We start from the raw sequence: 25,576 nt of genomic DNA, 5'->3' as shown, positions 1-25,576 counted from the left end.
TCCGGAGGATAGTGGCTACTTATCGGAACGTATGTCCTGGAGATATCGAGGATGGTTGCAAACAAACTACATCCATTTTTCTCTGATAACTGGACCTGGCGGAAACTGGTGAAAATTCTTGTCTATGTATATGAATCCATACTGAAACGACGCATCAAGTACATCAAACGAAGTTGTTATCCATGAAGAATCTTACGTTCTTGTGACTCACCATACTTCTAAAATGCCCATCAAACAGATCATCTTTCTGTAGACACAATGAGCCCTCAGCATATCAGCAAATGAACCAGCCAGTCGGAAGCCGTCGTTACACTTGAGTGCACCCCTACCCGTTATGACTGGGTTCGGTCTCCCGCGAGATACGTTTCGAGGGAAGTAAGCTCAAGTACAAAATATTGCACTTTTGAATCGCGATTGTACGTTTATCTGGGTTTTTTTTACAAGCGGCAATGTATATTATATGTCATGAATAAGTGATAATTGTGTTTTAATTATGTTTGATTTTTTGGTTGCATGTGACCTTTAAATCGGTACCTAAGTGTAGAAACAGAACCATTCCACAGTCAGCGGTCTAACCTAGGCAAAAGGATGCAGCCCAACGTTCGTCCAGACAAAGCTGAAAATATATGAAAATATACAGTATACAGTAAGCAGTTAAACGCAGGACTACCTAACCATAGTGAACTCCGGGAGGTATTTAGCAGCTGGTGTGATGAACAATGGGCACACTTCTATTGATGTCACATGTCACCGTAACCCAATCACGTAGATCGATGCTCACCATGTTGATAACTGGATTGTCCTATCCAGACTCTATTATTTACAGACCACCGCCAGCCCAGTGAATGTCATCTGTTGCTGTCATTAGATTCGAATAGTTTTGACATAAATTGACCAAATTATAAGTAGGATAACACAGGTAGATCATTACATATATTGAACGAGTTTCAAGTCCTCGCCTGACAACGAAACTGTTACAGACTGAAAAAAGTCAATTGGATACACGCGTCACCATTCGGCTTTTCAAATGCTACGCGACCACGACAGCTGTACCCTTTGAGATATATACATGTAATACATGTATACAGAGATAGGTAAAACAGTGTATTTATAAATTACGACGCTGTCAGATATGGCAAACGGAATTTTTTACACACCAACATATAAACACCATTTAAACTGTCTCAATAATATATTCATAACGTACTCCAAGTGATGATATGTATGATATCAGAGAAACGTGATACGGATCAAAGAGTTGTTATTTGCATGTTCACTTGCCTTCGTCATGCATCATTGTTAATGTTCCATTTGGTTGGATTTTTGCTAAGAGCGACATAAATCGATCGAATCTCACTCACTTAAGCGTTTCATGCAGTATTGTACAGCACGTGCTTGATAACAGTGTCTACACCAAAACGTTGCTTATATTATAATAAAGAAGCTGCATATCCATAGAACTGTCCCCACTGTTCAGCACACCAACTGCTAAATACCTCGAAGTTCACCATGGTTAGTTAGCCCAGCGTTTAACTGCGTAGTGTATACTGTATTTTTTCAGATTTGACTGGACGAACGTTGGACTGCATCATTTTGCTAAGGTTAGACTACTGACTGTGGGATGGTTCTGTTTCTACATTTAGGTACCAATTTAGGGTACTTTTCTGTCAAGCGCGCCTCTTCGTTCCTTGGGTAGGAGCGATTTGGGTTCACAAAGGTGAGGATCGTCAGTTAATAAATTTTATCATCTTGAAGAAATCAAAGAAAGTACAGCTGTAATTTTTGATAACCACGAAAAACATAAATGGTTCCAGGCTTTTTTTATTATTGCTAAGGGCGACGTAAATCGAATCTCACTCACTTAATGGGGTTGTTGCAGTGATTTTATTTTAGGATGAATGTTTGAATGTGATTGAATACACCGTTTTAGGTTGCGCTAGTGCTATCACAATGCCGTATTTGTCATTACCCCCCTCCCCACTAATAATAATTGGTTGATGTCATTAAGTTGGTTAAGACAATTCCAGTTCAGTAATGGCACAAAATATGTAATGCCTTCAGTCACTTCACAAAATGAATATTTCCGGTATTTCACACTCAAATAGTATGCCAAAGGAAAGTCTACATCTATCTTAAATTTCTCTAAATATCAAGTCAAACAATGCCAAGAACATTACTGAAAACCATTTTATACTATTGAGAAACTACGAATGGCGACTAAGCTCCAGTTTGTAGTCATTCATGCCCAGACAGGACTGAATTGTGGGTAATATGGCTTTCTCGCTTTCTTGCTTTCTCGCTCTATCGCTTTCTGGTACAATGATATCGCTTTCTCGTCTCGTGCTATCGCTCTCTTGTCTCGCGTTATCGCTTTCTCGTCTCGCGTTATCGCTTTCTCATCTTGTGCTATCGCTTTCTCGTCTCGTGTTATCGCTTTCTCGTCTCACAATATCGCTTTCTCACCTCCAAACCCAAATCAGCCACCATACTAATCTAACCGCGATCGTGTTCCACGATAAAGTGGGGAGTAGGGAAACAGAATTAAAGTAAATGTCGCTTTCTCGCTTTCTTGCTCTATCATTTTATCGCTCTGTCATTCTATTGCTTTGTTGCCCTATCGCTTTCTCGAATCGCTAGATCACTTTCTCGCTTTATTACCTTGTTTTAATGCTTTCTTGCTTTCTCGCTCTATAGCTTTAGCACTTTGTCGTCTAGTGCTATCGCTTTCTGATCTTGTGTTATCGCTTTCTCATCTTGTGCTATCGCTTTCTTGCCTCGTGTTATGGTTTTCTCATCTCGTGTTATCGCTTTTGCGTCTTGAGATTTCGCTTTCTTGCCTCCAAACTTTAAGGCGAGAAAGCGATGGTCCAAATCAGCCACCATACTAAAGTAACCCCGATCTTGTTCCCGGGTAAAGTGGGGAGTAGGGAAACAGAATTAAAGTATATGTCGCTTTCTCGCTCTATCATTTTATCGCTCTATCGCTTTATTGCCCTATCGCTTTATTGCTTTATCGCTTTCTCGACTCGCTAGATCGCTTTCTCGCTTTATCACCTTGTTTTAATGTTTTCTCACTTACTCGCTTTCTCGCTCTATAGCGTTATCACTTTCTCATCTTGTGCTATTGCTTTCTCGTCTCGTGTTATGATTTTCTCGTCTCGTGTTATCGCTTTCTCGTCTTTTGATATCGGTTTCTCACCTCCAAATTTTAAGGCGAGAAAGTGATGGCCCTAATCAACCACCATAGTACCCGCGTCTTCGGTGTGATGAGCATGGGTCCGTGACCTTGGTGTGTCATGGATGTATTTAATCCTCTCAAAGACTCGATAGCCTCTGCGTGAGAGTTCAAAACGAATGCTCTTGGACACTTTCAGCAAAAATACATAATTAAACAAATAAACTGGAATGCGCACAATGTTCCTGAATTTTAAATTCAAGTAGAAATTATTATTTTAAAATAAAAATGTGTTCCTACCTCGTCACTTGTTTTTCTCAAAAAGTTTCAACACGAAAACATATATGTGAAAGTAATGATCGTATTGCTATTTTGTCCACGGGATGTTGGACATTCTACGAGTCATGTTTAGAAATTCAGAGTTATCTTTCCTTGAAATAGTACTAGACAATTTTTATCTCCATGCCCGTTTGCGCTTAGACAGGACCCAGTCGTAAACATGTCCACGAGAGGGGTACGAGACGCCACCCAGCTTGCCGGAATGACACGAGTAGTTACGAATGTAGGTTTTGATGTACTTTCAGGGCAAAATTTAATGTGCACATCCCTGCATCCCATGTCTGAATTTGCCTATGCTCCAGATCCTTGAGACAGTAATATCCCACTGCATCCCATGTCTGAATCTGCCTATGCTCCAGATCCTTGAAACAGAATATCCCATTGGGACGATGTAATGTATTCCAGAACTCTCGCAAGATGTAGCACAAGTCTAAAAATAGCACAACATCGCATGTTGCCAAATATCACATGTAAATTATGTTACACTTGGAACAATGTCACGCATGCAGTCAATATCACTTCTACATACCTTGGTACTGTACTTGAGATATATAAATGTTGAGGTTTTAGGTGCTACTTCTCATCTTGCTAACGCAATCTTGAGGATAGTCAATGTCGGATGGTAAATAAAATTTCCTTTTCAACGGTCATTCTTTTACAATATATAGTTTTTAAAATAATAAGGTTTAATAAACTGCAATTTCTGACTTTTCTGACATGGCAACAACAATATCAACAAACAGGCATGAACGATGATTTTTCACTGTCTTCCATTGATCTTGAGTTTGTTTTCGGCGTCACGGGTTTCAAAACCTGAAATTCATGTCCCGACCACACATGCCCAGTCACGTTTACTCAGTTCCCATTCAGAATCACGATCTCGTAAATTCCCCTTCTGTGACAAACTTAAAAAGCGATTGTGTTCCTCTTATAGACTGGTTTGCCTGTTGTATAGCGTCTGCGCTTCTAGCTGCACTTTATGCAACCGTCATAAGGCGAAGGGCAGAGTCAGTCACGCCCTTCTTGCCGCCATGTTTGCGACTAGGCTACTTTCTTGAATACGCATTAACAGTGAGTCAGTGAGTGAGCTGGGCTTAACGCCGCCTTGACCAGTATTTCACTTATACCATGTTGAATGTAAGTTTGAAATAATGCAGGTCTCAGACATTTACCCGTTTGGATGTAATCCCAAAACCTGTACTGCGACGGTGTTGACCACTAGTGCACCTGTGTCCACAACAATGACTAAGCCGACTGTACATAGTTTTCCTGAAACAGATAAATGGGTTTTAACCACTTCCAGATTTCCTAGGTTAAGAAATTAACGTCCCAATTTTTCAAGTCTGACATCTTTTGTCTCCTGACCAGACTCCTTGGGTTAGGTTTCTATGACCATCTTTAAAGAAATATTATTAGACAGGCGTTAGGGCGTTTAAAAAAACATAATGAGACGGGCGTTTGTTGCTTTAAAGAAATATTATGAGACGGATTATACACTGTCAACCAGTTCAGATAGACCGCATGTAAGGACATCTTCCTAGACGGGCGATAACACTGTCAACCGGTCAGGTAGATCCCGGTTTTGAAGAAATATTTTTAGACTGACGATACGCTGACAACCGGTCAGGTGTGCCGCCTTTAGAAATATTTTGACCACTGGCGATGTTGAAACAGCCTTCCAAGCAAGCGCTCTCTTCGACCGTAACTGACCGATGACCATCAACGTCCACTGACCGCTCGTCCAGCACAGCTCGACACATCACGGCATTGTTAATAACGTCATTCACCCTGGACATCCATATCTTACCCTGCAGTATTTTGCACACAGGCATTGAGACACTGGAGAAAAGCAGGCTCAACCGGTCCAGCTGGTCATCCACCCCCGTGACCCTTTGAGGAACACAAGCCTGGACAGTTAGAATCAAATACATCGGGTAGAGAAACAACGTCTAAATTTCAACCTCAAGGTAGGATATAGTTGATGATACTTTCGTGAGGGAGGCATGAGTGCAAAATCATATTTTCTTTGATGTTGGGGTGGATGGGTGTTGGGTACAGTGTGAGAAAAAGCCGCTGGCCCGCTAGCTCATGGCTTGTAAAATTCCAGTCAGGCCAGTAAATGTCCACAGTCACTGGCCCGACTAGCTAATAAATTTTCATGGCGTCATGAAAAAATATATATATTTATACGCTCTCCGACTTGTTAAGTTAGAATACACTTGTAAATCACTCAAAATTATGGAGTGATAAATGATGGTATTTAACTTTTGGTAACCATATGCTTAGTTTCTACGTTAAAATCTTGGGCTAGTGAATTTTCTTGTGTAACTTTCAGGCATAACTAGCCCGACTAGCTCGTAAGATATGGAAGTTATTTCGCACACTGGTTGGGTAACGGTACATGGCTGTGTATATGTAGGCTTTCCATTCGTCCAAGTCAAAATCAACTCACTTTATTTCACTATTTCAAGGACGCCTGTAACGTATAATAACCGTTTGAATGTTTGTAAATATTTTCGCACCCAGTTCCTCATTTGAAGACAAAATTCATGAGATTCCACCCATGACCTTTTACCATCCAGATTTTCAAATCCCGTTTGTCATTCTAAATACTCAAGAATGAGGGATATTATAACAGTAAATAATAATTATTTTATAACTGTAACTAACTTCACATGTCAATTACCATTACTGATAAGTAGCTACAATGAAATTAAACGAATCCTGACTGCACAAAACTGTAAGCCTCTTTGGCTGGTTGGTTTGTTGTATAATATTATGGCATTTTGAAATATATACTACTTGATGGCAAGCATGGGTTGCTGAAGGCCTATTCTACCCCTGGACCTTCACAGGTCGATAAGCATGTGAAAATATCGTACATGTGAATAGCTGCGTTTTGGTGTCAAGTTTTGTCGAGAATTCGCCAATTCTGAGTCAATAATCTTTTCAACGATACAAAGGTTGTTTTACAATACATCAGTTCATGTGCAAGCAGTACCTTTAAACAGTGTGGACGATTTTGCAAAATCTAGTTTAGAACAGTTGCCTGAAGTGAGTGGGTATATTTACTCTATTGAGTCAAAACCTTTTATAGGTTGCATAGTTTTCAAGAAACTAGTTTTCCTGATCATTCTTGACTATAAACGCGTCTGAATATAAAATATAGGAATCTCCTCACAACTGCTTACATTAAATAGTAATACAATCCTGACGACAAGTTAGTGTTGAAAACACAAACCTCTATTAATCGTTACATTTATCACATATAACAGGAAAGGTCTACACATACATCTTTAAATGCCTTTTTTTCATCCACAGACTTAAAAAAAGACAGCACCATGCCCCGAGAGATGAAAAAGGCCAAAGATATATATGTCAAAAGTTGCGAGGCGTGCCACCGTAAGTATATCGGTTGCTAATAGTGAGGCGAGATATACTGGGGGAAGAAACACAGGAATCACGCGGCAGCACACGTGTTCCCTTATTTCATATATTCTAACAAACTATGCGATACAAAGCTTGTGAAGAAAAACAAAAGGGGACACTTATTGTGATCCCGTATGTTTTTCCCTCGGTATGTATATGTATGGTTCATCTCATCTGAAGGTCTTTAGATATTGAATAAATTAATACGAGCTGATCAAAAACTTATTAACTTAATTAACTCGTCCTGATTTTGAATTTCAGAGAGTTACGCATCGGACACCGCAAAGAGGGTAAAAGTAGGACAGACATGCCCTCAACAGATGTCGATTGAGTCACCTTCTCGCCCCGAAAGGTCAAATACATCAAGGGAGATAACCCTGACAAAGTTTTTTGATGGTATCAACTGGTAACCGAGACTCTATTTTGATTTGAAGAAGCATCGTGGCACATGATCCTCTTTTACTTTTACTGATATAACCTTGTTACTTTTTATTAGGTACTTGTACATTTTAATGTGTTACTCATCTTTAGGAGGGCGGTCGTAATGAATAAAAACAAAAACAAAACGGTTATATTTTTCTTAAATGTTTTTATTATGCATGTCGACATTTGAAATAATTGAGGATGGAGAAAATCAAGTTGACCTGTACAAGGGTAAGAGTGAGTGAGTAAGATTTCCGCCGTTTTAGCACATTCCAGCAATATCAGTGGAAATGGGCCTCACACACTATACCCACGTGGGGAATGGAACCCGGGTCCTCTGTGTGATGAGGAGACGCTTTAACCACTACGCTATCCCAAAGCGCCACAAGGGTAAGAGATTTGTTTTTCACATCTGGCATAATTTCCCACAACAATGGGGATTAGAAACTGCATCTCATTACACGTCGTGTAAACACCAAAAAATACCAACTGCCAAAGACGGATGAAGTTCCACAAAAAGGTACAAACAGGTCTCCTCAAGAGTTTTCTCGTGTATTCTGCCAAACCATTTATGTCAACCAATCCTCGGAATCCAGGACATGTCTTATAGACTATACCTGTTCCATTACAACTGATCGGAGGCAGCGGAAATAATTAGATGCAGTACCCTCGGTTCTGGGGATGGTGCAGTGCCTTACCGATCCTCTCTATATGTGCTGAAATGGCCACTTTAAACTGAGGCACATTTGTACAGAAGCGTTCAGAAGCAGCGGGTACTTTGTGGAACATGCATGATATTGTTACATAGAGGACATTTATCTGCCCAGAAAGAAGATGATTAATCTTATATACTACAGTCTGATTTTCAAAGTTGTATACAAAACACGTTCGTTTATAACTGGATTTAAAGTTAGAAATGACTCTAGGATTATGTGTGCAAACCGAAACTTTAAGGAGGAAAATGTTCTCTCTGCCTCTACACTCGCTGCTGTCAGTGTTGTAGCAACTCTCAACAGCTGAATGTTGCAGGCATCAGTTCAACCCCCACAACACACGCCTCTGTAACACATTCTAAAATGTGAAAGTTGTTTTAAGCGTGATATTTTGTAAGGAAGTGATTTTTCTGGAGCTTTTTGTAGTTTTATACAATCAGTTACAGTCTGCACAGCGTGCTAGTGACATGAAAAGTTGTGACGAGTCTCTAGAAAGTCTTCTTTTCCAGGTGCTTTGGGGATTTGGGGAGACTTGGTATTTTGATAAATGTGTCAAATGCTTTGTGCTTTATAACCCCTCTGATACTGTGGAAGTAGAATGCACATTTTGCACAACCTCCTCGCGGTGAAAGACTGTAGACTAACGACTTGTATCTGTCAAGCCACGATCTCCGAATCACAAGGGTTGTGGATCTGTTTTGTCCAGGTTTTTCCTTTACCTGTGTCACAGTCTCAGTATCACTCATCGGTGGGGATTTGTTTTCTTTCCCTGATACAGTGTCACCGATATCATATATATGCCCACCCCGGTAGATGCTTTAAACTTTTCAGGCTCTGTGTCAGGGGTGTCCTTGTCGGCGTGACATTTTTGAACATCAGTCTTGTCATCAAATGTCTTAGCTGATTCATCAGCTAACCCGTCGGATTTTGGAATTTCAGAATCTTCACTGGGACTCGTTCCCCAGGGATCTAAATCAGAATTATCAATTTGTTCGGTGAGCTTTAGAAGACTCTTCCTCGTGATCTTCACGACACTGAACACACGAAACAAAATGATTGTGGTTCCAATGTGAGAGGCTGGCAGTTGCCATATGTGTCACTTAATGCTTCATCAGATGTCACCGACAGTGGAGTTAATGTCTAGTGCATGACACTCCTATTGACCACTACATTTTCCCTTTGGGGATAGATGGAAATCAGTCTCCCTTGAAAGCAATTGCAGGCGACATACAGATGCAATAAAGAGTTGTATATACCAGAATTAACGCTTTTCGAACCTCATTTTGATTAGTGACGGCTAAATTTGACCCCGATAAATTTGATCATCTGACGCTGAGGTATAAATTACATATTCTGCTAGGTTTGTGGTCTCCTGAGCAGACGATCAAGACACAAGTTTCCGACTGCAATCTGAAATAAATACCTCTGACGTGTTACCAGTTCATATATAACCCTAGTTCTACATTCAGTGCGTTGATTTTCACCACCAAGAACCTGCTGTGGCAATGATAAAAAAACAGTTCCCGTCATCTACATACGACACTGGTTTAAAATTGATTGGTGCATCATCTGGATATAACTCGCATTAAATTCTGTCAGTAACGAAGTTGAAGAAGCGATAGGATTTCAGCGGTAAACGGAAATCTTCCTGCACGCTTTCAGCTCTTAAAGATGTTTGGAATTTAAATGCTGGCCATCCTATCTTAGCAGCCCTTGAAAACGCAAGTAACATTCCGCTATAATGTCTACTCAGCTCTTCCATTATGATGACAGAACTGCCATTCTAAGATATTTTCAGTTTCAGCTCGGCACAGTGCCTGTGACATCACTGTATTATCTGACGTGACTCTATGTTACCAGCTGGTGCAAGGAGTTGCGTCGTTCATTGCATCATCACTATATTTATACACAGTCTCGTTTCTAACCACAAAGGCATTCATTTGAGGACACAATATTCATGATACTGAAGGCCACCTACACCTTTAAATCCAATAAACATCATAATCTAATTTATCTGTTTCATATACTCCGTGACCCGTTGTTGACAAAATCTTTGCCACTAGTCGTAATTTTCAGGGGATGGGAGGGATGGGAGGGGGACGGTGGTGGGGTGACCGGACCTACGGCGTGATGAGTGAACGCTATAATTGGTAGACTACCCCAAGTAGTAGGAATATGCTCCGGAACGCCATGTCCTTCATTATACAAAAGTTGATGTCAAAAACATTTTCACCCTTCCTATTTATGTGTATGGATCAAACCTCTGACCTCTGACCTCTGACCTCTCCGGCAGACTCTCCACCAGAGTGAAATAAAATTACGCCCCTTGCAGCAATATTCCAGCAATATCACTGCTGGGGACACCGGAAATGGGCTTCACACACTGGCCACATGTTGGGAATCGAACCTGTGCCTTCAGCCAGACAAACAATCGCTTTAACCACTCGGCTCTCCCACCGTCCCCACCATTAAAAAGGACATAATTACCTTGAATACATTTACGACTATGTTTCAACATGCTGTTCCAATTTATTATTAATAGAAAACACCCTCATCTATTCCAATATTATCGTAAAATCCCAGTAGTTATGGCAACCCATATTTAAGGTGGAATAACCTTGGCTTCAGTGAGAAGCCATGCCGATTATTCCTATAATAGTAACGGACAAATGCCGTTATTCCACACGTGCCACGCTTAGCTGCTGCATAGTAATAATATATTTATGATTGACAACCGGTGATGATTGAAGATGTAATGCGTACAATTCATAACATGGGGTTAACAAGGAGCGACAAGACTAACCAGCTGCAGATGTTAGATGGTTTATGCATAACAAAAACGGTATGTAATATCACTACATTTTATCAGTATGCTATACTTCAACGATGTTACATGTCTCTTTTTGTTGTTTGTCTCAATCACTCGCTATTAGAGAGGGAGGTTAGTTAGTTTTATGAAGCACTCAGCAATTTTTCCGCTACATGCCGGTGGTCTGTGAAAAATCGTGTCTGGTGATCAGCATCATGGGGATCGATCTACGCAGTTGTGATAGGATGACAAGGGGCAATCAAGTCAGCGAGCCTGACCATCCGATCCCGTTCGCACTCGCTATTAAATGTAATCTGCTGAAATGAGTAACTTTCAAGGTCCATCGTCAAACTATCATGAAACTGTTCACGTGACCCTCATGATTTTCTACTTTAATTACGAAGAAAAGAAGATTTAAGCTATGTCGATCATCATTTCTTTATTAACAGTCTTTTATTTGTTTATTTATTTATTTATTTTAAAAGATGAAAACAATAAAATTCTTTAAAAATTTGTTCTAGTAATTCAACTTCAACTTGTTTTGGAATAGGAAAATACCGAAAGCAAATCTGCACTTATAACACCGTTTATCGTCCTCAAAAGTCTAAATGGGTGCATAAATAACTACCAACAATGTTAGATGAATATGTGTGTCACAGTTAGGCAGCAGGGATACAAGCGGCGAAAGCCAATCACTGTATTAGCATTCATCACCATGAAAATACCGAGGGAAAAAATGCTATGTTGTTATATTACAATATTACAATGCAACACCACTTTTCCCCCTCCAAGGTCTAAAATAGGCGCATAAATGGTTATCAGTGTTGTCATTAGTAGGGATGTAAGGGCGAAAGTCGTCCACCTAGTAGTAGTAGTAGTAGTAGTAGTAGTAGTAGTAGTAGTAGTAGTAATAAGTTTTGTGTAATGCATGCGCTGCCTATGGGTACAAGGGGTCATCTTTAAGATATTTTGTGCTTTTTCATGTGTTTTACATTGAACATAATGTACTTTTCCTTCCAGAAATATGTACTGGAATCCCTACTGGAGCCACCGGAAGCGGAAACGAGCTCTTTTTCTTACATGGGAAGTGCCTTCCATTGTGATGTATGTATTCGTCACAAAGCACTACGTCGGTGGTATGACTGACTCATTCACAAACAGAAGCAGCCCTCGACCTACAACCTTGAACGAATCTGGTGTCGTCGAGGAGTCCTTAGCTGGAGGAACACACAACACAACGTTGTCTGTCAGTGTGGATGATTTTGGCGTGAAGAAAGAAAATTATACAGATGAGTCCTATTCCCGTTCAACATCAGCAGCAGACAGGATAACAACTGTCTCTCAAAGAAAAGGAGGTGAAGGTCAGATTCACTCAACTACTGGTCTACCATGTCTCCTGTATCCGCGATGTGCAATAAATCGAATACACAGGAATGATAATGTTTCTCAAGTGGTTCAGCAACACCATTCAACGTCCACCCAAGATGAAACATATAACATATCAGCACACATTTGGGTTAGTACGGTAAATGGTTCGTACGATACTGATCTCGGGGTCACCTTTTCCATGGAATCACCAGAGACCACTCCCAGGGCACCGACCACTAGCAAAGCTGTTGGGGACGTATGGTATATTTCTCATGGAATCATAGGCACGGCCGTTGAAGTTTTTGGTGTCCTTGGGAACTCTATGTCCATTGCTGTCCTCGTTCATCCAGACATGCGCAGTTCCACTGGTATATTGCTGACGTCATTGGCCGTGTATGATATAATCGTGCTTACGTCATATCTGTTCCTGTTGTCGATGGACCAGATATTCCAGCACACGCATGTCTACGCCAGTTTCCTAACCGACCTCCATCGACCAACATATCCGGTCTGGTACAGCACGTCCAGTATCGCGTTTATGGGGTCGAGCTACACGACTCTTGCCATCTCCATCGAAAGACTCATCGTGGTTACGTTCCCTCTCAAGGCGTCTGTCTGGTGTACAGAATCCCGCGCAAAGGCCGTCGTCATCATCATATTCATCTTCTCCGCTCTGTACAACATTCCCCGTTACATGGTATTCAGCCTATAAACATCTTGGGATGAAGTTACCCAGAAGCACCAGATCAGGTTAGAAAGGACAGGATTCGCCAAGACCTACTTCTTCAAGACTGTATATTCTGTCACAATGAATATAATCATCAAGGTATTCCTGCCTTTGACGGTGCTTGCTATGTCCAGTTGTTGTATAATTAGGGCAGTGAGGAGGAACAGGTTGGTACGAAGACACCTTCAAGGGGGCGCATTGGGTTCAAACCACAGCAGGTTTTCGGCCATGGTCGTAGCAGTCATGGTGTTCTCGATGATGTCCCTTTTGACTGGTTCTGCGGAAGTGATACTCCTTCGTATCAATGACCAGCAGTTCCAGACAGCCGATGACTGTGAGATCGTGTGTGCTGCTATGAGCGCCGTCTCCGAGCTGATTGCCATTTTGAACTCTGGAATTAATTTTCTGCTGTTTTGTGTCTTTGGATCAAAATTCAGAGAGGTATTTCGACAGCGGTTTTGTAAGAGACGGGTAATGGTTACGATGAACAGCCGATTACAGACCATGTCGCTCTCTTGATCGAGTATGAATTTCAGTTGGGTACGGCAATGTTTAATTGAAGGGACATAGACGAAACTCTAATTTCATCAGGTCCTTCGTTCAAGTCTTAACTCTCCGTGAACCTAATGTTAATAAATGCTCTGTATGGATCTTCAAAAGCTCGACCTGTGAAGGTCCCGGGGTAGAATAGGCCTTCAGCAACCCATGCTTGCCATAAAAGGTGACTATGCTTGTCGTAAGATGCGACTAACGGGATCGGGTGGTCAGACTAGCTGACTTGGTTGACACATGTCATTGGTTCCCCAGATCGATGCTCATGTTGTTGATCACTGGATTGTCTGGTCCAGACTCGATTATTTACAGACCGTCGCCATATAGCTGGAATATTGCTAAGTGCGACGTAAAACTAAACTCACTCACTCACCCACTTCAAAGGCTCAGGTTTAGGTCCTCACGCACAGAGGCACGCAAAACCAAATCGGAGTAAACTCAACAGGGAGCTTTTAGAAAACCTATGGGTAATCAATACAAAGAAGAGACTTGAAAATATAAAAAGAATTTTATGTAATTGGAGAAGACGTAATTTAACGTTGATTAGAAAAATAACCGCCTTAAAAACTTTAGCTTTATCCACGATGGTCCACATCTTCTCATCTCTCCCTAATCCCCCAAAACATTTATCACTGAATTAAACAGATTGTTCTTCAAGTTTATATGGAATGACAAAACTCACAAAATAAAACGAACTAATTTAGTGAGAACGTTCGAAGAAGGTGGTCTTAGAATGGTCGATGTAAAAACCTTTGTCGACTCGTTAAAACTTTCATTTTTGAAGAGATACATCTCTAATTCTAAGAACTATGATCTTGCTGGTTTCCCTTTGCAAAACCTTCTTCTCCTAGGAGCCGAAATTTCTACACACTATAAAGTCAAAAATCCACTTTGGAAAGACTCTCTTGATGCTTGGCATAGATATGTTGAAAGATATGCGTGTAATAATAACGACATTAACAAAATGTTCATGCAACCACTATGGCTAAATCACCAGTGTAACCAGTCAAGCTTGATCATTCATAACTGGATTAAATGTGGAGTAGTTTATATTAAAGATATTTGTAATGACCACGGCTTTCTAACTTTTGCAGAACTTAAAAGAAATTCTTGCATCAAGGGTACTGTGCTTGACTTTAATCGTCTTATTCTTAGTATACCCAAACAATGGAAAGACGTGATACGAACAAAAAACAATTTGAATATATTGAAGTTATCAATGTGTTCTCCTTGGAACGGTTTGATCAAACCTGGTAAAGGCTCAAAGATATTTTACGATAATCTCATATCTGACTATAACATCCCGAACGTGTGTTTCAAATGGAACGGGGAACTTAGTGAGTCGCTGAATTGGAAAGGCGTATTTTCACGGTATAGACAATCCACGAAAGACACGAAACTTTTAGATTTTCAATATGAATTTTTACACAGGGCCATTTACACTAAGCGAGAGCTACTACGAATTAAATTGGTAGACAATGACCTATGTACATCATGTAGCTCAGCTAGCGAACATATTTACCATGTATATCTTGAATGCTCAATCGTCAAAATGTTCTGGGCTGAATTTAACAATTTCACTACCCAGTTTCTTGGCAAAACGTACGAAACGTCAAACCACGATATTTTATTCTGTTGCAGTGGAAACCATTTACTCAACCACATGATTCTATTAGCAAAGCGCCACATTTTCGTTATGAATATAAGAGGACACAAACCCAGCTTCACTATCTACAGAGCATTATTAAAGGACGTTTATGAGACAGAGAAATTTATCGATAAGAAAAACGTGAACATGAAACATTTTTATAGAAAATTAAATGTCATTGCTGCAATCGTGTAACTAGAAAAGAGCCTCTTGTATTTGCTGTATCATCTATGTATCAGCTATACTGTTCAATCCAGGTATTTCCAATATCAAACATATTGTACTGTCTGCCTTTCTACCATGCGATCTGTTACATTATATCATACCCATATATCCCGTTGAACTGTAACGAAGTAAAGTGAATAAAACATATCTCAAAAAAAAAACTTAACAGGGAGCTTATATAGAGTTGTAGAGTACCCTGGTTGTAATATACACTATCTGATTAGATAATTTGGTACTTTGCAAATCCGGACAAAAGTATTAAGTTCGTATAGTTTTGAGTTTACATGTTCTTAAAGATCAGATATACTCCAGGGGGTGCAAATGCATAAATCGCTCATTGACATCGTTATAAATGAGACTGCATTAAAACTGCTCATTTCATCTTTAATTACCTTAAATCGACCTTTTTGACAACAGTGATAATTCTCAGCCGCATTCGAAATTTCAACCAATCAGAACGGCGCGTCTCCGTGACATAATAGTAGGTAGAGAAATGAGGGTCTATGCAGAATTCATCTGCATTTTCGGGAGTAAACTATTTCGTTTACAGGTTTGTACAAACCTGAAATCGCGACAAAAATGAAAGCTATATGTTCTCACAATCTACTATCATTTAGTTTTGTCTCCTGCTTTGCCTAGTTTCCAAGTTACAACCCTTGTTTTCATAGACCATTCTGTCAAAGTCACTTGGTGTCGCTAGGTTGTACTCCGTGTTAGGTGGTACATACCTACACGTTATTTGTCATCATTCACTTGGTGCTCAGTTAATGAATTTATAACAGGTATAATTAGTGGTGACGCCACTTTAGATTACCCGACAAAGGTCCACCTTTGGCATTTCCTGTGTCTGGATCGATCAAAGGATTAACCGATAACATGCAGATTGATTAATTACTTTCATGCGGATTTCAGTGGGGATTTGTCAAAAGGTAGTGTTTATGTATGTACATTTACTAGTCTGTACTGAATACACTCTGTCGTGTCTGTCTAAAAGCAACACCATTCTTTCAAAGGATTAAGCGCCAATACATTGATTGCTCATTATTGGCTAACTAAATTACTTTTCTAAAAAGAATGACGCACATTATGCAATTAGTTGCCAGGTGTGCTATCTTGGGATGGTCAATGAGACTATACAGCAATGTGAAAAACCTGAAACGATACATCACGTTTTCGTATATCAGACTGTTAAAAGACACATCACTTGGGAAATCTGCAGAAGAATTATATATCACTCGTTTTTGTGGATATTGATGGATACATTCCTCGAACAAGGTAATAGCCTGACATTGCTCCTATAACTTTGTATTAAATTTTGTATTAATTTAAATATTTGCATTTTGTTTTTTAAGTTGTCGTAGCTTTCGTAGTTGTCGTTACTTAACCTGTCTGTGGTTTCGTTTGCGGGCGAGAGAGAAGCAGACGGTTTTTTGGCAACTTTTGAGCGCTTGGTATTAATTAATCACAAGTTTGCTTGTTGTTGTTGTTTTTTAAATGGTGTTTCGTTTATGACTAACCACAAGTCTTTCATATGCAGTGGTAAAAAGATTACCAAAAAGTTTGTTCGTCCTTTAAGAAATAGTAGGGGAACTTCATATTTAATTTATGATTGAAAACAATAATTATTGTTAGATATTGTAGTCAGTCAAACTTGACATGATAATGATGACTGTTTTTTGAGAGTGCATCACCACCTGCGAATCCTAGTGACCACAGTTTGTTGTTGTTGTTGTTGTTGTTTTTCTTGTTTTTTTTAAATGGTGATGATTGGTGTACATGCGTGTGTACATTCTTCATTTTCAAACTAAACAAAGCAGCCAGAAACACCAACAAGTGTGATGCAAGATGATTGTCAAAATTAATGGTCTACAATGATTTAGCGACCTTCTAAATAACAGACAAAATGGCGGATGACACCTTATGCGCGTAGGGCTATTGCGCTGTGCATGTGCATCCCATACGTTATGATTATGGGTGGTGATAAAGAGTGAGTGAGTGAGTTTAGTCGGTCTGTAAATAATCGAGTTTGGACCAGACAGTCCTGTGATCAAAGACATGAGCATCGATCTGCCCAACTGGAAAGCGGTGACATGTGTCAACCACTCGATCCCATTAGTCGCCTCTTACGACAAGTATAGTCGCATTTTATGGCAAGCATGGGTTACTGAAGTCCTATTCTACCCCGGGACCTTCACAGGTGTGGTGATAAATAGAAATGGTGGTGCGTTCATAAAATGTCTGTTTTTGAAAAGATTTGTTAAGGCTTATACTTCCTAATCAAATTGAAAGTTCAGGTTCCCCTACTTTTATTGAAGAGTACATGTATCATTATACACATCGATCACGTTTATGACGAACTGTACTTAGCTGCCGGCAGCAGTGAGTATAACAGACTAGAGATATAATAGCATGGTTATAGTTGGTGGTCCCTTTGAGATCATCACACCCTTACTATATAATGACTTGCTTGAGGGGCATATTTTAGAAGTTGGAAGTAAATAGGATAACTGTATATGGATGACAACTTCTTTAATACTGGAACACGACGTTTCGATACAGGTTCTTGTATCGTTTTCAAAGTGTAAATGATACAGGGAGAGAACAGGCGATATATATACATAAACTAATTAACAAGTGATGATAAAGACAAAGGGTAAAAGGAAAACATGGAAGCCAGTAGTGCACAGAGCCTAGTATGAATACAAGTTAACAATGTGATGATAACTAAGTAAGCCAGTGAGGTACACAGAGTGGGTTGTTTGTACAGTAGGCTAGAGTGGTTTGATGAGCTCATCGTAAGCTGTGGGGATGGGGTAACCTTGGTCTCTGGTAATCAGGGGTCGGTATCTTTTGATGTTGATTGCTTCAGTTATATTCCTTTTGGTAAAGTCTGATTGGTTCTTTGAGAGGATGGTGTAGTCAGTCCAGTTGATTTGGTGATCGGGATGGGCCGCTATGTGATCCGACACTGCTGATTTCTGGTCCGATTTGATGGTAGATTTCTGATGTTCCTTGATTCTGGTGTCGACAGGCCTGGATGTTTCTCCTCTGTATGAGTGCCCACAATTGCAGTCCATTTTGTAGATTACATCCTTGGGGTTGGGTTTTATGGCTTGTGGGTGTTTTCTTCCATTGGCCTGTAGGAGGGTGTTGATGGTGACAGAGTAGGTGAAGGTGGTGTCTATTCCTGCTTGTTGCCTAAGAAGCCTGCTGATCTGGTGGGAGGGCTTGCCGATGTATGGGATGGAAACCTTTATTGGAGCCGATTCAGGTCGAGAGGGTTTGGTAGTAGGTGGTGATACAGTTGCTGCAATTGTCCTGTTCACTAGCCGGGATGAGTAATCATTAAGGTTGACAAAAACATCTCTCAGGTGGTTGATCTACTCGTGCAGTTTTATAGAACATACGTTCTTAGCTCTTCTTGTAAGTGTGGAGATAATACCTGACTTCACTCGTGGAGGGTGGTTGGACTGATAGTAAACATACCGGTTGGTGTGGGTTGGTTTCCGGTATACTGTTGTCTGAAGCTGGTTGGAATGGTTGCGGGATACAAGGATGTCTAGGAATGGGATCTGGTTGTTGGTTTCTGCCTCCATGGTGAATTTGACTCTGGGATGTTGCTTGTTGAGGTGGTTAAGCAGCTCTAGGGGGTCGTTGTCAGGTTTCAGGACGACAAAAGTGTCATCCACCTTCCGATACCAGCACATAGGTTGGAAAGGTGATGTGAGGAGGGCTATCTCTTCAAGGTCTGACATGTATATCTCAGTAAGGATAGGTGACAGTGGGGAACCCATGGGCAGTCCATGTATCTGTTCATATATATCGTCTCCCCATGTGAAGTATGTTGAGTTGATGCAGGCTGATACGAGATCTATGATAGTGTCTGTTGAGAGGCTTGTGTCAAGTGGCTGTTCACGTTGGCTGAGTCGTTCTCGTAGGGCTGTAAGGGCTTCTTCACGTGGAACGTTGGTAAACAAATCAACAACATCATAGCTGACAATGGGACCAGGAATTTGATAGTTCACGCAGCTTTGAGCAAAAATCAGTAGAGTCTGTGATGAAGGATTTGGCTGTCTTACCCAGGGGTGATAGAACATGACTAAGGTGCTGAGCAGTACTGTAAAAAACTGTATCTCGAGAACACACAAGGATGCGGGTTTTGACAGGGTCTTTGTGGATCTTGACCGTTGCCCTGGCATAAGGGGCCTGGGGATGGAACACTGACAGTTTATGATATAAGCCTGTTGAAAGGTCATACTTGTCGCATAGGGTCTTGAGGTGGGCCTTATGTTGGCGGTTCAGTTTTGCGGTGGGTTCCTTCTGGAGCTTCTTGTAAGTACATGTGTCCTGAAGCATACTGTCAACCATGGAGTGGAAGTGGGGCCGATCTAACACTACAGTGGCTCTGCCCTTGTCTGCAGGAACTATAACGATGTCTCGATCTTTCTTAAGTTGTTTGATGGCCTGGCGGTGGGATGATGTGAGGTTGGACTTCTGGGGTTTGGCTTTCTGGAGAATGTTGCTGATCTGATGACGGAGGAAGTCTACCTTCCCCCCAGGAGCCAACTGCTGAAATCCTTTCTCGATATTACTGATAAAGATGTCTGTGTTGAGCTGAGGGGGAGTTGGGGCAAACTTGAATCCTCTGGCTAGGAGACTGGTTTGCTGTAGGGTGAGTTGTTTCTGGCTAAGGTTGACAACGGTCTTGCTGTTGGTTGATGAGGTCTTCTTGATGACACTGGTAGTGGAGGTGGTGAGTTGATGGAACTTCTTAACATGTATCTTCTTAGTAGAGGAGTCAAGTTTGTTGTTGGCTGATGTTTGGGCGGTTCTCAGAGACGAAAATAGTTGGGGATCCATGGTTGTGCTGAGGCTGGTGTAGTGGTTATTAATGGCAGATAGGGTGGTGGCCTTTATCTTCCGGTGATGTCTGATTCGTTCAGTTAAGAGTCGTCTGGAGGCTTGGTGAAGGATGGTCTTCGCAGCTGCAGACTGAATGGGCGAGCAGAGTTGAAGCCCCTTTGGGATGATTTGTTGGTTTCTGCATCGCATCAGGAAGGTTAGGTGGTTGCTGGCGAGGATGTGCTTCTTTTCCAGTCGCGTTAAAGAGTTGATAGTATGGATAGCCACGTCTCCATGAAGACGACGAATGAGTTGCTTGAGGGGCATATTTTAGAAGTTGGAAGTAAATAGGATAACTGTATATGGATGACAACTTCTTTAATACTGGAACACGACGTTTCGATACAGGTTCTTGTATCGTTTTCAAAGTGTAAATGATACAGGGAGAGAACAGGCGATATATAAAAGCATAAACTAATTAACAAGTGATGATAAAGACAAAGGGTAAAAGGATAACATGGAAGCCAGTAGTGCACAGAGCCTAGTATGAATACAAGTTAACAATGTGATGATAACTAAGTAAGCCAATGAGGTACATAGAGTGGGTTGTTTGTACAATAGGCTAGAGTGGTTTGATGAGCTCATCGTAAGCTGTGGGGATGGGGTAACCTTGGTCTCTGTTAATCAGGGGTCGGTATCTTTTGATGTTGATTGCTTCAGTTATTTTCCTTTTGGTAAAGTCTGATTGGTTCTTTGAGAGGATGGTGTAGGTGGATGACACTTTTGTCGTCCTGAAACCTGACAACGACCCCCTAGAGCTGCTTAACCACCTCAACAAGCAACATCCCAGAGTCAAATTCACCATGGAGGCAGAAACCAACAACCAGATCCCATTCCTAGACATCCTTGTATCCCGCAACCATTCCAACCAGCTTCAGACAACAGTATACCGGAAACCAACCCACACCAACCGGTATGTTTACTATCAGTCCAACCACCCTCCACGAGTGAAGTCAGGTATTATCTCCACTCTTACAAGAAGAGCTAAGAACGTATGTTCTATAAAACTGCATGAGTAGATCAACCACCTGAGAGATGTTTTTGTCAACCTTAATGATTACTCATCCCGGCTAGTGAACAGGACAATTGCAGCAACTGTATCACCACCTACTACCAAACCCTCTCGACCTGGATCGGCTCCAATAAAGATTTCCATCCCATACATCGGCAAGCCCTCCCACCAGATCAGCAGGCTTCTTAGGCAACAAGCAGGAATACACCACCACCTTCACCTACTCTGTCACCATCAACACCCTCCTACAGGCCAATGGAAGAAAACACCCACAAGCCATAAAACCCAACCCCAAGGATGTAATCTACAAAATGGACTGCAATTGTGGGCACTCATACAGAGGAGAAACATCCAGGTCTGTCGACACCAGAATCAAGGAACATCAGAAATCTACCATCAAATCGGACCAGAAATCAGCAGTGTCGGATCACATAGCGGCCCATCCCGATCACCAAATCAATCATCCCGATCGCCTGTTCTCTCCCTGTATCATTTACACTTTGAAAACGATACAAGAACCTGTATCGAAACGTCGTGTTCCAGTATTAAAGAAGTTGTCATCCATATACAGTTATCCTAATTACTATATAATGTTCATATAAAATCACTCTGAGTTTTCATGTTCCTGTTCCTGTTCTTCCAGGAAGCCATGTCAGTTATATAAATTCTTTTGAGTAATATATATATGCATCGTCGTTTACCATTCGTATATTCGGGGCAATAAAACTGTTGAAAAGCAATTTGTGTGAGTTTTATATGGAAATATATTTGTGAATGTTGACCCTTTCTGAATAAACTTTGTCAGTAACAAATGCAAAACATCACTATTTTCATACAGTATCAACTCACCCTTTACATACAGGCAATAGGAATGCATTGAAACATGGCTGTTGGCGCTTACCAGAACAAGCAGATTGGTCGGTCCACAGACGAACTGAAGCGCAAATAGGATAGCGCATCAGACAGAAAAATGTGCTATCATTCAGATTGCCTATGGTTGATCCCTTTTGGTGATTTCATGGCGCTTCTGGCAGTGACGCCTATCACGCCTAGCAACATCTGCAGAAATATCACCGTTTCCAGTCAGTGGCTCACATATTAACTGACTTTCCATAACCTGAAACTGGACACAGAACCAGACATTTTCTTCTGAGGTAATGTTTCAGTAAGAAAATTTTAAATATCAGCGCCTTGAAATTACACCTTTTAGAAACCTGTCATTCATTTCAGATAGGCATGCACACTGGTTACACACTGGCAAGGGAGGGTTACAAATTTTGAAAATGTGAAACTATCGGTACACTAAGTCAGGAGGTGCATGACTCGTCAGCAGCAAACGTCATGGGTTACTCAAGCATGTAGAAGCTGGTTATAAAGTGTGAAAACAGGTATAGAGTCCAGGTACAAACTCCATGGTTTACAGGCATGTTTGAGCTGGTTCTACAACAAAGAGTTAATAGTTTCAAAGTGTCATAATATAGGTATACAAAATCATGGACTGCACGACCCCAGCAGCTGACTCCGTGGGTACACCGCGTCCGAACTGGTTTTACATTGGCCACAACGAATTTTTCAAAGTATGAAAATATAGGTACACAAATTCAGGGAGTACCTGACTCCAGCAACAAACTCATGGGTTACTGATACATTGAAGCTATATAGTTTTCACTGGTAACAAAAAGTTACTGATTTCAAAATGTGAAAAATATGGATATAGACAGTCAGAGAGCACACCTCGAGCAGCTAAGTCATGGCCGGGTAATGTTACACTTAATCACTGTTATAATTAACTCAGAAACAGTGTCTTCATGTCAGAAATCTACATTTGACACATACAATTTGTCAACATCATTACCCATTGCATACATTGACCATAGCTTCCACGCTCTAGCACACCTCAGGAGAAATATGTTACCCAAAACAAGGTTTGGTTAAACACAACTGACTTTGTTTCTGCGTGCGTGCATGTGTGGGTGTGTGCGTGCGTGCGTATGTTTTGTGTATAACCAATGTACAGAATTTGTTCTTTGAAAGGTTCCTTTGAAATTATGTTGATAACGATCTCAAAAAGATGTAATTATTACATTAATGACATTATGTAAACACAAACAGGTTTCACTTTTTCGTTGTTTCGATGAATGTGCATACACCTTTGTAATAGAGTGTTATGCTCGGAGTGGGCCGTGGCTGACTGGGCCACGAATGTTCACACCTTTTTACAAGCTCGTGCTGGTGTGGGCCATCGTCTGTTTAATGAGTGACTGAGTGGGCTATCGTACGATATTGAATCAGTGGATAACATTAAGGAAAATACAGTATTGATTTATATATTTTATGACACTTCAGTATCAGTATTCATTCTTTAGAAGAGGCCAGCCAACACTGACCCACAACCAATGATGTACGAAATCATATCTCTGTCGCATAACATGTACTGAAGTGCCAGTTTGTACACCTGAGAAATTTTCATCTTCCACACGGCGACTTTTTGGTAGTCGTTGTCCGCCCTCTAGTTGCAGTATGTATGCCACTCAAAAAAGTTCAGGTGTGACTTAACTGCTCTCTTGGCCAGTTTTTGAGTTGTACCCCTCACAGTTGTTGTTGGTACTGGGTACATCACTTCTGAAGTGGTTCCATATGTGGACCGGGAAATGGTCATGGTTTGGGATGTATGATGATACGTGTTTCCTCTCTTGTCTGGCAACAAGCCGAATAGCTCTGGAAGTGACCCATGGGATGCAAAGGAGTGGATAATATACAGCTGATAACATATTCTCGGACAGATCTTGAATGCTCCATCCATGCAAACGGTTTCGCTTTTACACAGTCTCACCAAATTTTCATAGGTGCCAAACACTAAGATTATCTGATTATCAGGGGTATCATCAATTACCTCCGCGGCATCTTGTGGAATCTGAGGGACTTTCTTTCTTCTTTCTCTGTACAGGCTTGTCTTGACGCTGTGAAATAGCTTGAGATTTGTTGCAACCTCTTGTGGTGATGCAGTTCCATATCCGGTTAGCAGTTTCTTTCGTTCCTCTCCATAAGTTTGTGGAATGCTGGTGAGTTCTTTTCGGGCTCGCTTCTTCATAGTACTGGTAATGGCACGTGCAGCTGTCCTGCCGAAGTCAGGAGAGTGAATATGTTCCTTTCCCTTCCTCAAAAGGGTTCCATCTGCAGTTGTTGTAACTGTGGCATTACAGCCAGCTACTACACGACAACGCCAACTGGTGGTACTGTTCTTGTTCTTTCGCTTTATGTTATATCAAAATCCACCTAACAACATGTTTAGTCCCTGCTGCATTCCTGATATGATGTATCCTTTCTCGTCCATGTCTGGATAGAAGTGACCATTGCACCTGATTTTCGACGTATATAGTATTCCACTTTCCATCTCTAATATCAAAGCAGGAAATAACATTATATCCGTAGTTACTCCGAGCTATTCTCAAACAACGGTTGAACAAGATCTTTATTAAACATTAATACAACAGCAATCTCATTAGTTACTCTCAGTTACTCCCAGCTACCCTCTAACAACTGTTCAGAAGCGTCTACAAAACATTAAAACAACAGCAGCAAATGGGATAACGAGGTAAGTAATTGATCTCATTAGTTACTCTCAGTTACTCCCAACGAGATGACTGATTAGTGACTGAGTGGGCCACCCTTACTCTCGTCAGTGACAGAGTGGGCCGCTCATTTTTGATTATGTAATTGGGTAGTGGCCCACTCCAGGAATACTAGTATACCGTAATACAAACCAGGGAGACTGTGTAGATTAATAATATCGATTTGAAACTATGATCGGTTATTACACAACTGTTATCCTCAGTTGAAAAAAAGCTGTGATCTAAAACTTCAGTCGGGAACGTAAAATAATGAGGATTCGCAATTTCAGTTTCAATTTATTTGATTTACTGTTTCGTGTAAAGTGAAATTCATCGGTACGTTTTCACTGCAAACATACAAAACAAAAATAAATTGAATGATATACACGTATAAAGGCGGATTTACATTGTTCACTGAATATGTGAGGAGAAACGTGTACGTCTGATGACGCAGCTCACATACTATAGCCCTTGTGGTTTACATTAACGAATAGAAAAAGAAACAAATGAGTAGGTAAAAATATCGTGGAGTGTTTATCCCAGCACTGGTCGTATCCTAGTTCTGGTCGCAGCTTTGTAGATTTTGCATATATCTAGTGAACTGTGGTATGCAAGAGTTCGAACTTGGAGAGTTATTTCCCTT

At 40.8% G+C, this 25,576-nt stretch overlaps 2 protein-coding genes across 2 annotated transcripts in view; both read right to left on the bottom strand.

Moving 5' to 3' along the window:
• The window catches only part of LOC137255492 (mucin-2-like), a 48,264-nt gene extending 34,898 nt beyond the window's left edge, over positions 1-13,366 (bottom strand). Inside the window, exons 1-5 of the mRNA XM_067792927.1 lie at positions 13,307-13,366; positions 12,758-12,929; positions 12,036-12,105; positions 8,885-9,113; positions 8,065-8,185 (exon numbers count right to left, since the gene is read on the bottom strand). Coding sequence (XP_067649028.1) covers positions 8,065-8,185; positions 8,885-9,113; positions 12,036-12,105; positions 12,758-12,929; positions 13,307-13,366 — 652 coding nt within the window. The remainder of the gene's footprint in view (positions 1-8,064; positions 8,186-8,884; positions 9,114-12,035; positions 12,106-12,757; positions 12,930-13,306) is intronic.
• Positions 13,367-18,179: 4,813 nt separating this feature from the next.
• Positions 18,180-20,577, bottom strand: LOC137255491 (uncharacterized). Its single transcript, XM_067792926.1, has 3 exons — positions 19,667-20,577; positions 18,851-19,401; positions 18,180-18,733 (listed from the first exon to the last, which is right to left on the bottom strand). Exons 1-3 carry the CDS (start codon positions 20,575-20,577, stop codon positions 18,180-18,182), a joined length of 2,016 nt encoding a protein of 671 aa, XP_067649027.1.
• Positions 20,578-25,576: the final 4,999 nt, after the last annotated feature.

Source organism: Haliotis asinina, chromosome 11 (assembly GCF_037392515.1).
Source record: "Haliotis asinina isolate JCU_RB_2024 chromosome 11, JCU_Hal_asi_v2, whole genome shotgun sequence".
In the NCBI taxonomy this organism is placed as follows: Eukaryota; Metazoa; Mollusca; class Gastropoda; order Lepetellida; family Haliotidae; genus Haliotis; species Haliotis asinina.
The sequence above is the reverse complement of the archived record's forward strand: the minus strand, read 5'-3'. Positions and strand labels throughout refer to the sequence as shown.

Excerpts from the sequence above, each read along its gene's own strand:
- LOC137255491 (XM_067792926.1), bottom strand. The coding sequence starts at position 20,577 with ATGCCCCTCAAGCAACTCATTCGTCGTCTTCATGGAGACGTGGCTATC. Across the intron at positions 19,402-19,666 it reads CTCAAGACCCTATGCGACAA|CTATGATGTTGTTGATTTGT; the intron begins GTATGACCTTTC and ends TCCCATTGTCAG. Across the intron at positions 18,734-18,850 it reads CCCTCCACGAGTGAAGTCAG|TGAACAGGACAATTGCAGCA; the intron begins GTATTATCTCCA and ends CATCCCGGCTAG.